Source organism: Oreochromis niloticus, linkage group LG3 (assembly GCF_001858045.2).
Source record: "Oreochromis niloticus isolate F11D_XX linkage group LG3, O_niloticus_UMD_NMBU, whole genome shotgun sequence".
Classification (NCBI taxonomy): domain Eukaryota; kingdom Metazoa; phylum Chordata; class Actinopteri; order Cichliformes; family Cichlidae; genus Oreochromis; species Oreochromis niloticus.
The window spans coordinates 24,767,627-24,782,342 of NC_031967.2; the positions used below are offsets into that span (position 1 = coordinate 24,767,627).

The window sequence follows — 14,716 nt, forward strand, 5'->3', positions numbered from 1 at the left end:
ACTACCACAAGTCAGAATAGTGCTCTTAAGATGAGGCAAACCTGTGACACCATTAATAGTTATGAATATATTAAAACACTGGCTGAGAAGATGACTCTCAGTCTGCAGAAGAAGAAAACTCCAAGCAGGATCCACAGGACACGACAATAAAGACAAAACTATGACCTGCAAAGTGTGTCGCTAAGCAACAGAGTACCTTTGTATATGACAGAGAAAGGTAGGAACACAAAACAGGAAAGAAGCTTAAATGTTTGCAGTGGACAGGAAATGTGAACACGTCACACAACTGCTGTGGTCAAAGCTACAGGAGCTGTTTGAGGTTGGTGTAAAAGGAAGGAAGCACAGAGAGGTGATAGAAGGAGGAGCTGAATATAAACTCTGGTCTGATCTACATTAAGTGCAGCTTCTCTTTGTTCTGCATTTATTATCAATGCAAAGTCGAACACTTTGAGATTAGATGCAGATCAGCGTGCAGGGCTGGACGTGAGGATGGGGCACTCTTTGCTCTGTTTGCTGGGGTTATTCTGTGAGTACAATACACACCTTTACTGTTTGAATGGCAGCGATGAAGGAAAATGTTTCTCACTGGTGACAATTACAGTGTATCACTGCTTTAACCTGTTTACCTGACAGCTTCAACACAGCAGACTAGATTGTTTTCATGTTTCCAGCCTGTTTGACAGCTAATAGTAACACATAAATTAGGTGATGAGCAATAACTGTACCATGAATATTTACCTTTTAAAAGCCTCAGTTTTTATATTTATTGTGATTTTATCAGTTGTATAATGTCTGATGATGTTTCATTCATTATTTTAGTGCTCAGTACAGTCATCCATGGAAACTCTGAAGGTGAGAAATGTTTTTTTCTCCCTGTGTTGCTCTAAATGACGTCCTCTGTGTTATATTCTGTATCATAAACTAAACATTTCATTGAGATTATTGGTTAAAATGTTAATATAACCATGTTAAGTGTGTGAGCACTCAAACACACACTCACATTACAAACTGTATATTTACTGAAGAGCTGTGGCTTCATACATGTGGATTTTCTTTTCATGTTTATCTGATCTGAAAATATCAACAGTGTGTGTAGTGCAGATTATCTCACTGAGTTATGCTGTTGGCATGTATGCTGGATTATATAGTGGGATTTTTTTGGATTACCTCTTGGAGTTGTAAAAATGCTAATTATCAAAACCTGCACACAGATGACAAATTAAAGGAAAAACCAACATGAAACATGGTAACCAAATGCTGCTCTGAGCTCAGCATAGAGTTTGTTACCTTCATCCCTCATCTGGTCTTTTAATTAGAAGCTGTCTAACACGTCACTCCAAAGTCTCTGTAGATGTTCAGTGTGTCAAATTGTGTGGCTGTTCTGGGACCATCAAACAACAGCTGACAAACAATGAGACAATTATAACAATAAAAATAGTTTAATATTTAATGACTGAAACAAAATGGTCTGCTATATTTACGTATGAGCTACAGATGCAAGCAGCACATTTTCTGTACATCTTGAAGTCACTGACTGGGCTCTGCACTTTTTTTTTCTGTTTCCTTATCAAGAGCATCCAAGGACATGTATCCCTTTAGAAATAAACTCAGCCCTATAATTCTCTACTAGCCACACAAACATACTGCAACAGAAAGACTCGATGATTAGACATAAGGGGTTACAGGTGGGTCCTTGGATGATCTTGATAAGGAAACAGCCTTTATTGTTTTATGACTTGTTTTGCTGACTGTTGGGGCCCGAGCTGTAACCCCTCTGTCTAATCATCGAGTCTCACTGTTGCAGTGCGTTTGTGTGAATAGTAGATAATTATAGGGCTAGTTGCATTAAAGAAACGTTGGGTGTCAATACAGGGCTAGTGTGGCTAGGTGAGAATGTGTGTTTTTAGAAGTATCACAAGAAAAGTTTATTTCTAAAGGGATAAATGTTATTTGTGGTACTCTGTTTAAAAACTACAAGGCTCTGTCTCTTTCGGAGCGCAAAAGAAAGTGAAATGCACCTAAACTAGTTGAATTAAATCATCTATGTCTAAATAACAGAACGCCGAGACCTATGCGATCCTTAAAAACAGTTTAATTAATTAAAATACATAAAGTGCAGGTATATTATTACTACCATGGATGGAGCAGGTGTAGAGAGACTCAGTCTGCTAAAATGACCAACACCCCGGTCAGAGGAGGGACTAGAAATGCAGACGTGGCTCACAGATCTCTTCAGAGAGCTCAGCAGATGAATAAAGTCATTTTTAAGTTTTTCAGACTGTTCTTTGCAGAATTGTTCCTGCATGAACGATGATGTTTTTTAATTAATTTAGTAAAAATTAATCTCAAAATACTACATAAATCTTAATTACAGTTCACGTATATTTTATATTTATTTATTATTCAATATATAAACAGTGTATGAACATACTGTCACAGATTGTTTCGTGCATAAAAGTGTTTCAGATTGTTAACTTTGTGGTTGTGTTGGATTCTAGATGCTGTGCTAACTATTGAACCCAACCGGTCCAGTTTTTTCATTGGAGAGTTTGTTACCTTCAAATGTGACATGAATGAAGGAGAAGACACTGACTGGGAATACAAAATCAACAAGGATGGTCAAGAATTTATCCGCTACAACACAAACAAAGACTACAAATTACAAATTAAATCTACAGGTGACAGTGGTAAATATCAGTGCACTGGTCTCAGGATGGGATCATCTTATACAAAGATCAGTAACACCGTCTCTGTAACTGTATCAGGTAAGTCCTCAGTGTCCAATAATGTGATGATTCATGTTGAAAATCATCTGAATTATAAAACTCTGAATACATTTAATTAATGCTGTCATTGAAACTTGCTCACAGTATACACAGTATTACAATACTCACAGACTGACAATTATTATTACTAAATGTGTTATTTTAATATATAACAAGAATAACTGTGGATTAAATTCATTTTAAATAAATAGAAGAAGAAACATGAAAACATTCATAAAAATTTAAGGTGATGATGTTTCTGTTATCTAAACCTGAAACTAGGCAGATCCCTCTGAACCCATCATTGTGTTTCCTTTAAGAGTGAACAGGGCTGCTCGTGATTTTTCGTTTTTATGGGCCGATGGGGTTTTATTTCTTTTCTTTTTTTAACGGTATAAATTAATGGTGGTGGATTGGCCAGTTGGTCATCATCGACTCTGTGCTGGACCAATTACAGCCGAGGAGGTCTGACTTTAAAGTTGAGGTGAAAAGAAACACGATTTGTCCTGTACTACTTCAGCTAGAAAGTTGCTAATTCAATCATGAAACTGATCAATGATCAGCTGATCGGCTTTTCTCGCTGATCCAGAAAGAGGAAACCAGCGGATGCAGCACCTTTAAGCTTGATCAGCTGTTGTTAGCATTTATTTAATATTACTTTCTAGTATCAGCTGATGTTTGCTGGAGCCACAGCTGTAAAGCTGCTGGTCATGATATCAGTTTGGATATGTGGTGAGAGAGAAACATGAAGATGAAACCAGGAGATGTCCTTACTGAATCATCAGAGCTGAACAGGTGATGGACAAACAGGTTTACCTTTTAGGTGACATGAATGAGTTGAAGGGAAGTTATGAACTGTTTCTGAGAGACAAATAACACCAGGATCCTTTTCTACATAGCTGACAGCTGGTAACTGTGCAGGGGCGGGTCTAGCAAAGTGTTGCCAGGGGGCCAGGTAGGGCATTAACAGGAAGAGGGGGGCACAAAGAAATACTTTTCTTTCTTATTCTCATTTAAAATATCTAGCTAATAATAAATAATTATCTGAATCTTACAACCAAAGTTTTCATCTGATGTAAAATGCTTAGAAATCCATTAATGTATTCAGTAAATATTAAGTCTAGTATATACCCTAGTACGTTATAGTATTCTTTCCATTGGGAAGGTACCATCTGTGCAGTCTGCTATTCTGTTGAAGAAAGATGTTGAATTAATTTAATTACTGGAGAAAAATGATAGATTTCTGTGCATTTGTTTTATATGTGCATTAAATTAAAATCGGTTTTGTCAATTAAGCATCTTGAGGCAGAGGGTACGAGAGTGGTTCCCTATTTTTTTTTCTTTTCTTTTTTTGCTGAGAGTTGGCAACCCTATTAGTTCGGTATATGTAATTATAGATTAGGTTGTTTTATATTTTTGCTAAGTACTGTTTAGAATACCAGAATAGTGAGGATGGTGTAGGTTTAAGTTTATTATAAAGGCTTTATGGCTTTTCCTATAATACCATGGTGGGCCGGTCACTAGTCAAAATGCCCGGGCTGATTTTTTGTCCCAGTCCAGCCCTGACAGTGAACTGCATTAGTTTACATTCAGTGTGACTTCTTCAGGCCTATGATTGGACAAACATTTATACTGTGTTTATTTCGAGATCTACAACCTGAATTACCACAGCTCTGTCACCATGTTGAGACAGAAATCAGTGAAAATTTGAAATGTCTTAAACTGCAAGTAACAAAAAAAAACAAAACAACAACAACAATATAATGAAAACATTTGTAGATTTTGTTTTGTTGGAATTTGAGTCACCTGAAGAAATCTTTTAAAATTTAGGATTTTTTTTTTTTACATTTACATTGTATCAGGTGTATATTTTCTTGCCTTCTTTTTCATTACAGCAGATAAACCCAGGGCCACACTGACAGCAGGAACAACAATCATACCAGTAGGGGGCAGTGTGACACTGACCTGCTCTGTGCAGAGCTCTGATGGATGGAAATATCAGTGGTTCAGACGAACCCAAAGATACTATGAAGTTCAAGCCAGAGATCAACAAAACAGAGTTATCAGAGTATCTCAAGGAGGAATCTACAGCTGCAGAGGAACAAGAGGAAACCCAGTTTACTACACTCTTATAAGTGATGATGTCACCATTTGGATAACCTGTGAGTTCAGTAATTTAGTTTGAAATATACATTCACTCATGATTATCAAACATACAATGTGAAGTTTTCTGTGTTGATTTCATGTTTCTATTTGTATCTCAACTGTTAATATGTGTAAACAGTTTCCAATAAAGTTGTTGTAAAACAACAACCCAACTGGCCTCAGATATTCAGAGGTGAGACGATCACTCTGACATGTGAGGTGCAGGAAGGAGGTGAAACCACTGAGTGGGAGTATGAATGGAGAGGACCCAGGACACCCACACAGTGGACACACAATAATGATGTGACATTCAGAGTTTCTGAGTCCAGCAGTGGAGACTACATGTGTAAGAGTCGACGCAGAGATGACTCATATTCTTCAACAGAGTGGAGTGAAGCCTTCACATTGTCAGCATCAAGTAAGTCATGTTTGTTGTGTGATCTCCATTTGACAAATGTCATAATGGTCAGCACAGGATGAATTCAATGGTCTACAAAGCATGTTCCATTGTTAGTCAGACAAAGAGCTGCAGCTGATAGTAGCCTCATTGTAGACAGTTTGTCACCACTTTGTGTCATCAACTTTCAGCTGGTATAGAGACGCCAATGCTGACCTGCTGCTCCAGCACCTGACGACAATAATGACAGAAATAAACAGGATAAAAATTAAGTATTCTTAAGACTCCCCCCAAAATAATAAAAACTCTACAACTTCTTTAAAAAGGAATAAAAGTCATCTTGACCTATCATCTCATCAAATACTGTATGTTAAAATGAATATGAAACACACAGACATGACTGGGTTTAAAACAAAGGTTTTTGATTTTATTTCTATTAAACTATGAAAAAGTCATTTATGAAAGCAAATCAGATTCATTCCAGCTTCTTCCTGAAAATGCCTCATTTGTACAATATTATCACTTTGTGTGTAAATGTGTTGATGTTCATTCTTTGAAAAAGTTTCTGTCTGTGATTCAGCTGTTTTTCACTCACTTCATTCAAAAACAAACAAACAAACAAACACAGGTAAACAGTGGAAGCCCAGATGTCCCAGTTTTGCAGCTGGTCTTAGATCAGCTAAGAGTTAACATAAAGCCAGGGCAACAATGGAATGGTTTAAAACAAAACATATCCATGTGTTAGAATGGCCCAGTCAAAGTCCAGATCTAAATCCAATCAAGAATCTGTGCAAGATCTGAGAACTGCTGTTCACAAACGCTGTCCATCTAATCTGACTGAGCTGGAGCTGTTTTGCAAAGAAGAATGGGCAAGGATTTCAGTCTCTAGATGTGCAAAGCTGGTAGAGACAAACCCTAAAAGACTGGCAGCTGTAATTGCAGCAAAAGGTGGTTCTACAAAGTATTGACTCAGGGGGCTGAATAATTATGCACACCCCACTTTTCAGTTATTTATTTGTACAAAATGTTTGGAATCAAACATGAATCAATAAAAATTAAAATTGATTCATGTTTGTGGCTGTAATGTTACCAAATGTGGAGAAGTTCAAGGGGGCCAAATACTTTTGCAAGCCACTGCAAATAAAATTTTATAACCTAAAACGGAACATAGTGGAAACAAAGAGACATTTAGAAGCACAAGAAAACAACATGATACTGAAAGGGCAAGATACACAACCCAATATAATCCACAACTAAAACTCCAAAAGAACAAGTCATGAATTATGTAAAAATGGAAACATTATAAAACTGAAGATTCAAGATCAAGATTTAAGATTCAAAGTGTTTATTGACATGTGTCTAAAGAAAAGGCATTTCTCTGTGCAATGAAATTCTTTCTTTTCTGTCCACTCACAGATGCTGATTAATATATACATTAGAAAAACAGGGTGGGCCATTTATATGGATACACCGTAATAAAATGGGAATGGTTGGTGATATTAAAGTCCTGTTTGTGGCACATTAGTATACAGTGGCTTGCAAAAGTATTCGGCCCCCTTTGAACTTTTCCACATTTTGTCACATTACAACCACAAACATTAATCAATTTTATTGGAATTCCCCGTGAAAGACCAATACAAAGTGGTGTACACTTGAGAAGTGGATCGAAAATTATACATGATTCCAAACATTTTTTACAAATAAATAATTGAAAAGTGGGGTGTGCATAATTATTCAGCCCCCTGAGTCAATACTTTGTAGAACCACCTTTTGCTGCAATTACAGCTGCCAGTCTTTTAGGGTATGTCTCTACCAGCTTTGCACATCTAGAGACTGAAATCCTTGCCCATTCTTCTTTGCAAAACAGCTCCAGCTCAGTCAGATTAGATGGACAGCATTTGTGAACAGCAGTTTTCAGATCTTGCCACAATTGCCTTCAGATGACCCCAAAGATAAAAGTCTAAGGGGGTCAGATCGGGAGACCTTGGGGGCCATTCAACTGGCCCACGACGACCAATCCACTTTCCAGGAAACTGTTCATCTAGGAATGCTCGGACCTGGCACCCATAATGTGGTGGTGCACCATCTTGCTGGAAAAACTCAGGGAACGTGCCAGCTTCAGTGCATAAAGAGGGAAACACATCATCATGTAGCAATTTCAAATATCCAGTGGCCTTGAGGTTTCCATTGATGAAGAATGGACCCACTATCTTTGTACCCCATATACCACACCAAACCATCACTTTTGTTGTTCCAACAGTCTTGGAGGGATCCATCCAATGTGGGTTAGTGTCAGACCAATAGCGGTGGTTTTGTTTGTTAACTTCACCATTCACATAAAAGTTTGCCTCATCACTGAACAAAATCTTCTGCATGAACTGAGGGTCCTGTTCCAATTTTTGTTTTGCCCATTCTGCAAATTCTGTGCGCCGAACTGGGTCATCCTCGTTGAGATGCTGCAGTAGCTGGAGTTTGTAAGGGTGCCATTTGTGAGTAGCTAATATCCGCCAAAGGGATGTTCGACTAATGCCACTCTCCAGTGACATGCGGCGAGTACTACGCTGGGGGCTCTTGCTGAATGAAGCTAGGACAGCCACTGATGTTTCTTCATTGGTGACAGTTTTCTTGCGTCCACATTTTGGCAAATCCAACACTGAACCAGTTTCACGAAACTTAGCAAGCAGTTTGGTAACTGTAGCATGGGAGATGGGTGGTCTCGTAGGGTGTCTTGCACTGAAATCTGCTGCAATGACCCGGTTACTGCGTTCACCAGATATCAACACAATTTCAATCCACTCCTCACGTGTTAACCTCTTTGACATATCAATGGCTGTGAACCAAGAGAAACTTGTAAATAACTCAAGTAAGAATAAAGTTACGTTGAAACCAAGCACACCATTGTTTCTCTTGTGACACTACCAATAAGTTTGATGTGTCACATGGCCCTCTTCCTATTGAAAAAACAAAAGTTGTATCCAAGATGGCCGTCTTCTAAATGGCCACCATGGTCACCACCCATCTTGAGGAGTTTGCCCCCTCTCATATACTAATGTGCCACAAACAGGACTTTAATATCACCAACCATTCCCATGTTATTACGGTGTATCCATATAAATGGCCCACCCTGTAGAACATATAAAATACAAATAGTACAAATAAATAAATGAAGACAGAAAAGGAAACAAGATATTGAAGTGTGAAACAGATGTGTGCAAAGAGCTATAGCTTAATATGCTGGGTTAATATGTAGGATGACCTGATGTGCAAAAAATTATTATTACTGTTCGAAAATAGGTCAGGTGTTCAAGAGTCTGATAGCAGTGGGGAAAATGGAGTTGTTAAGTCTGGTTGTTCTAGATTTCACACTCTGAACCTCCGTCCCGAGGGCAGAAGTGTGAACAGTCCGTGTTGGGGGTCTTTGAGGATGGAGGCAGCTCTCCTCTGGACTCTGCGATGGTAGATGCTCTGAAGAGAGGGCAGCGGAGTCCAGTTGTTATCACTCTCTGCAGGTGTTTGTGGTCTATAGCAGTAGTGCTGCCGTGCCATGCAGTGATGCAGCTGGTCAGTTTGCTCTCCACAATGCAGCTGTAGAAGCTGCTGAGGATCTTGGCCGACATACCAAATTTCCACACCCTCCCCAGGAAATACAGCAGCTGCTGAGTCTTCTTGACCAGCTGTGTGGTGTTAAGTGTCCAGGTGAGGTCCTCAGAGACGTAGATGCCCATGTACCTAAAGCTGCTCACCCTCTCCACTTCGAGGCCCCGGATAATCAGTGGCTGGTGAGGCCTCTTCTCCCTCGTGTCCACTATCATCTCTTTTGTCTTGTCAGTGTTGAGGGTGAGGTTGTTGTCCTCACACCATGACACTAGACCGGCCACCTCTCTCCTGTGAGCCGCTTCGTCCCCTCCAGTAATGCAACCGATCACTGCAGTGTCGTCCGCCAACTTAAAAATGATGTTATCTTTGTTGGAGGTGACACAGCCGTGGGTGTAGAGGATGGGACTGAGGACGCAACCTTGTGGAATGCCAGTGTTTGTAATAATGCTGGCTGAAGTCCTGTTGCTGATCCTGACAGACTGGGGCCTGCCAGTCAATCCTGTAACCAGTCACATAGCGTGGGGTGTAGGCTGAGTGTTGCCAGCTTGTGAGTGAAAATGAACTGAAAGCAAAATGTACTGAAAAGAACATCAGTATGGCCATCATTATTAGCTTGGAAAGTCTAAAGTTCGTTGGCTTTGAACAGCCAGAAAACACAATCCCCAGCTTAGAGCGACTAAAAGTAACTTCTTTTAACATTCTGTCATTCTCCTTCTATATCAAAAATCCACTAAAAAAGAAATATTTGCCATTTTTCATGAATTTGGGTTCCTCTGTTTATAGCAATTAAACCAAGTTTTCGAATGCAATATATTATGCTTTACTAATGTAACGCTGCATGCCAAATCAATTTTAAAAATATTTGTGAATTCTGTATTGAAAAATGCAGGCTTGTTTCAGAATTTATCTTTATGTTCTTAAAAATGTATTAAAAGTACAAGACTGGAAAAAGTACAAGAATGCAATAAAAAAAAAATACAACCAAACAAGCTTAATTAACAGTTTGAAATACAGAACATAATGAAAATATATAAATATCTATTTTTCCTCATATCCAAGTATCAAAGAAAATGTAAAAACAAATTACATTCTTTCCTCAGTTTCTATTAATAAGACTTAAATTTACATGAAATTATTCAACATTGTCTCCTTCTGAATAATGTATATGAAGACAAAAAGAGACAAGAAGAAAAATGGAGAATGTCCTGATGCATTCTCAATCATCCAGGTAAGTAAATCCCCAAAGTTTGATTCTGTTCATCTGGACGTAATGTTTTAAGTGGGAGAAACTTTTTGTCACTCATCCAAGTGACTTCTTCAGTCTCAGCAGACTTGCAGGTTTCCCCAGTCTTATAAACAGTACATTGCAGTTTCAGTCATTATGCAATGTACTATTTAATAGAATAACTTGCTCTGTATTTATCTGGAGGCACTGTGTGTGAAACCCTTTTGAACAGCTGTTACACTAGAACAAAGCAACTGTATAAAATGGAGTGAGGGAATGGAGCTATAAATAGATTAATATAGAGACATGAAAATAAACTTAAATATAAACACATGAACACAAGTAATAACAGTAATGTTTCTGGGATATAATAGACAATATGAGCATACAGGTGTGAAAGTAAACATTGTGCCATACAAAGTGAGAGAGTGCAGTGAATCATGTTTATTCCTGTTCAATATGTGTCTGACACAAGTGGATGAATTCAAGAGTCTAATAGCAGCAGGAAGGGAAAACCTAGTGTGTCATTCCCTCAGAGCAGGGCTGAAGGAATTTGTTGCTGAAAATGTTCTTCACATTGTCTGTGTTATGGAGGGGATGAGAGTTATTTTCCTTGATTGCCAGCAGTCTGTCACTGACCACCTCCTCCAGGGTGGCAAGCATAACATCAACAACACACTATGCCTTCCCGATGACTTCCACTCTGTTTACATTCTTTTCTTTGATGCCTGCATCCCAGCTTGACGATTCCAAGACCCTTTTTGTAGTCAGTGGGTGTGTGGGCAGACAACTCCTGCTTGTCACCCAGTTGGATTCCCTGGTATTTGTAAGATGGCACTATCTACAGATTAGAACACATCAACTGTGATATTAAAAAAATGACATGATAACATAGTCCTTGGTCAGTTTACCGAGCATTTCTCAGTTTTGTACTTTATAGTTCTGGTCATCATGTAGCCGCTAAGACTGGTGGACCTAAATCTTCACCTCCAAGTCCGTTCACATACAAGAGGAAGGGGAGTGAGTGGGTCAGCGCTCAGGGCACAGAAACTAAGCTGGCTTTGAACACACACCATTTATTTCCATAAAAAAAACAGCCAGAATCACAAATACAAGTTAAAATTCCCCGTATACAATAAAAAGAGTGTTCTCAATACGCTAAAACCCTGCCGGCAGAAATAACTATACACTATTAAAACAAAGCTAAACAAATGTCTCCCATATGCTAAAATCCCCCCCGTCCCATAATCCCACAGTCCAGCCACACGCGGGCGAATGTTCCTTATCTGAAACAGGAGAGGAATTTCTCTTACGGGATGGAAACCACGCCGGCCAGAAGAACAAGGAGGGGGTTCCTGCAGACCTGTCTTCTCCTGACAGCTCGTCGCCGCACAGTCCCGCCCCACTCCACACCTGAACATGGCCTCCCTCGTAGCACCGTCAGATGCAGGCTGAGTTGCACCCCTGCCCTGCTGTGAATTGCAGCCATCGCCACGCACTGTTGCTGTTCCCGCCGTTGGGACTGGATCGCCGAACGACTCGTGGCGCCCCACAGTCAGGCAGCAGTTCCTCCAACACATGTGCGGGCTTACACGCGTTCCCTTTTCTCCTGCTCACCTTTCGTGCGTTGCTTTTTTGTCTCTGCGCTCACTATCCCCTTTAACAGGTCAGCCTGGCGGCTGATAGGCCACCTCGGGAAGCGCCCCCACCTCACAGGTGCCTACAATTGTCTGCTTAGTCCACAGTGGATTAGGAGAATATTGTGTACAACACTATGTACCAATACACAGATTGATAAAACATAAAAACACAAATTTCCACTGTGTGACAATCATATCATTGTTTGTGAGTCCTGGATTATTTGATGATATTCTTACATTATGTGTTCTTTTGTTTTCAGTTCCATATTGCTTTTTAGTTTAGTTTTCCTTCAGTGTTCCACAAGTGGATGAAACACTTGTGAAAACCCTCTAGTGTTAAGTCACTCTTGTCTTCATGTCTGTTTACGGTTTTGTCTGTGTCAAGCTCGTGTGTCTTAGTCTGGGTTTTATTTTGGTGGCCTCTTGTCTCTTTCTTGTGTTGAGTCTTACTTCCACTTCTTCTTATTCCCAATTTATCCCTGTTGTGTTACACAGCTGTCTCCAATTCCCCTAATCTCCCATTCTGAAGTACATTATTCTATTCTATTCAATTCAATTTTATTTATATAGCGCCAAATCACAACAACAGTCACCTCAAGGCACTTTATATTGTAAGGCAGACGGTACAATTATACATACAGAGAAAAACCCAACAATCATATGACCCCTATAAGCAAGCACTTTGGCAACAGTGGGAAGGAAAAACTCCCTTTTAAAAGGAAGAAACCTCCAGCAGAACCAGGCTCAGGGCGGCTGATCTGCTGCGACTGGTTGGGGTGAGAGAAGGAAGACAGGATAAAAGACATGCTGTGGAAGAGAGACAGAGATTAATAACAAGTGTGATCCAGCAGAGAGGTCTATGAACACATAGTGAGTGAGAAAGGTGACTGAAAAAGAAATACTCAATGCATCATGGGAGTCCCCCAGCAGCCTACGCCTATTGTAGCATAACTAAGTGAAGATTCAGGGTCACCTGATCCATCCTAACTGTAGTATTTGTCAAAACGGAAGGTTTTAAGGCTAATCTCAAAAGCTGAGATGGGTGTTTGTCTACTGAATTAATATTGGGAGCTGCATCCACAGAAGAGAGGCTTGAGAGCCGAAGACTCAGCCTCCCATTCAACCTTAAAATATTACAGAAGTTTGATTAGAGACACAGCTAAGCATTTTGTAATTTTGCATAATTTTAAAAAGTTTACATTGGTTCAGTATTGAACAGCAGAAATGAGGCTTTATTGTCGGGAGTAAGCAAAAAAACAAAAAAAACAGTGGCTGACACCGTAGACTGGTGGGCAATAAGTAAACGAATAATGCAAAAACAAAAACAAAAAACAAAAAAAACCCAACAACAGATTTTTCGATGGGAAACTATTCCTGAGAGAGAGAGAGAGAGAGAGAGAGAGCTCTACATGAAGTGTGATTTTATCTGGTGGAAGCAAAACAGCAAAAGTAAGAGGAAATTCGTGATGATGTTTATGTGAAGCGAAATATGAAGCGTAGTTTGGATCGTCTTTGGCTGCTGATTCCGTCAATATTATTTGGAGAGAGGTAAAACCTGCAGCTTCAGAATCTGGCGCAAAAAGAACGTAAACACAAAGCGCCCTTCAAAATCAGTGAGCTGTCGGCTTTCAGCCCCGACGGCGTGTCCGCGTACATGCTGTTGGGTGAGAAAGGCGAAATCTCACTGATTCTGGTGCGTTGGGTCCACGTTTTGTGTTTGCGTCTTTGTGCAGATACATCCAGCGTTAGCTCCTGGCTCTCTAGCTGGCTAACAGTTAGCTGAGATACCTGTGCTGTCCTCATGTGCTGCTGCCAGTTGTTGATTCTCATCAAATTTGCTTTGAAGACACTTTTTTTTCTTGTGCTGTTGGTGCCTGTTTGTAACAAGTGTGATGATCACACTGAGATCAGGGACCGACCTACCTGAGAAACCTGAGATCTATTATTGAGCTCCATCCATCTTCTTAACCCATCATCCAGGGTTTTGAGCCAATAAGCACTTATAAGCACAATATTACAAAAATTCTATTTTTTTTTGTTTGACGTCTTTCTTTACTATATAACAAAGTCGTTCTTCAAACAAGTGATGATCTTTCCTGTAACATCAACAGCAAGTAAACCCAGAGCCACACTGACAGCACAAAGTTCAATCATACCAGCAGGGGGCAGTGTGACACTGAGCTGCTCTGTGGAGGGCTCTGCTGGCTGGAAGTTTGACTGGTTCAGACGTGATTCAGTCTCTTCTAAAGCTCAGCTCATGAGAGGAAATGAAGCAAACAGAGTTATTAGTGTCTCACAAGGAGGTCTGTACCACTGCAGAGGAGGGAGAGGAGATCCAGTTTACTACACAGAGGACAGCAGTGACGTCACAGTTACAGACACTCGTGAGTTAAATTTTTTTATTTCTGCTAAACTGAGAGGACATTATTTGATGTGTGCTACTTTATCAATATTTATATCATCAGCTACAACATGACCTAGAACATGACCTTGACAATATTTATAATATTGACAATATTTTTAACGTTTATAAAATTTATAATGTTATAATATAATTTATAATGTTCTCACGTTGTGTCCGGATTCAAGAGGAAAAAAAGAGGGTTGCATTTTCTTCTTTTCAAACTTTCAGATCTTGTTGTTGTTAAACTCACTGAGTTTGTCTTTCTCTCTGATTTGCTTGTTCAACTCAAAGTCAGTATATTTATTATTAAAGTACAGCAGACTTATTACAACTCATGGAAAATGTGTCATTCACAGAATAAATATAAAAATAATAACTGGAGTTTAAAAAAAGAGTCATGGATAACTGGATGTGAAACTCACAGTTTTCTGTTTCAGAGAGTTAAGTTAAACTCTGAGTCCGTTACCATGGTAAAAGCATCAACTATGGCAGGTTTTCTTCAACAAACTCTGAGTTTCTCTCTGACTCTTCCCCTCCTGCTGC

The 14,716-nt window shown here is 39.5% G+C and overlaps 1 protein-coding gene across 1 annotated transcript in view; it reads left to right on the forward strand.

Moving 5' to 3' along the window:
- The window catches only part of LOC109194482 (B-cell receptor CD22), a 477,380-nt gene that overhangs the window by 122,388 nt on the left and 340,276 nt on the right, over positions 1-14,716 (forward strand). Inside the window, exons 7-8 of the mRNA XM_025905643.1 lie at positions 4,664-4,927; positions 5,050-5,328. Coding sequence (XP_025761428.1) covers positions 4,664-4,927; positions 5,050-5,328 — 543 coding nt within the window. The remainder of the gene's footprint in view (positions 1-4,663; positions 4,928-5,049; positions 5,329-14,716) is intronic.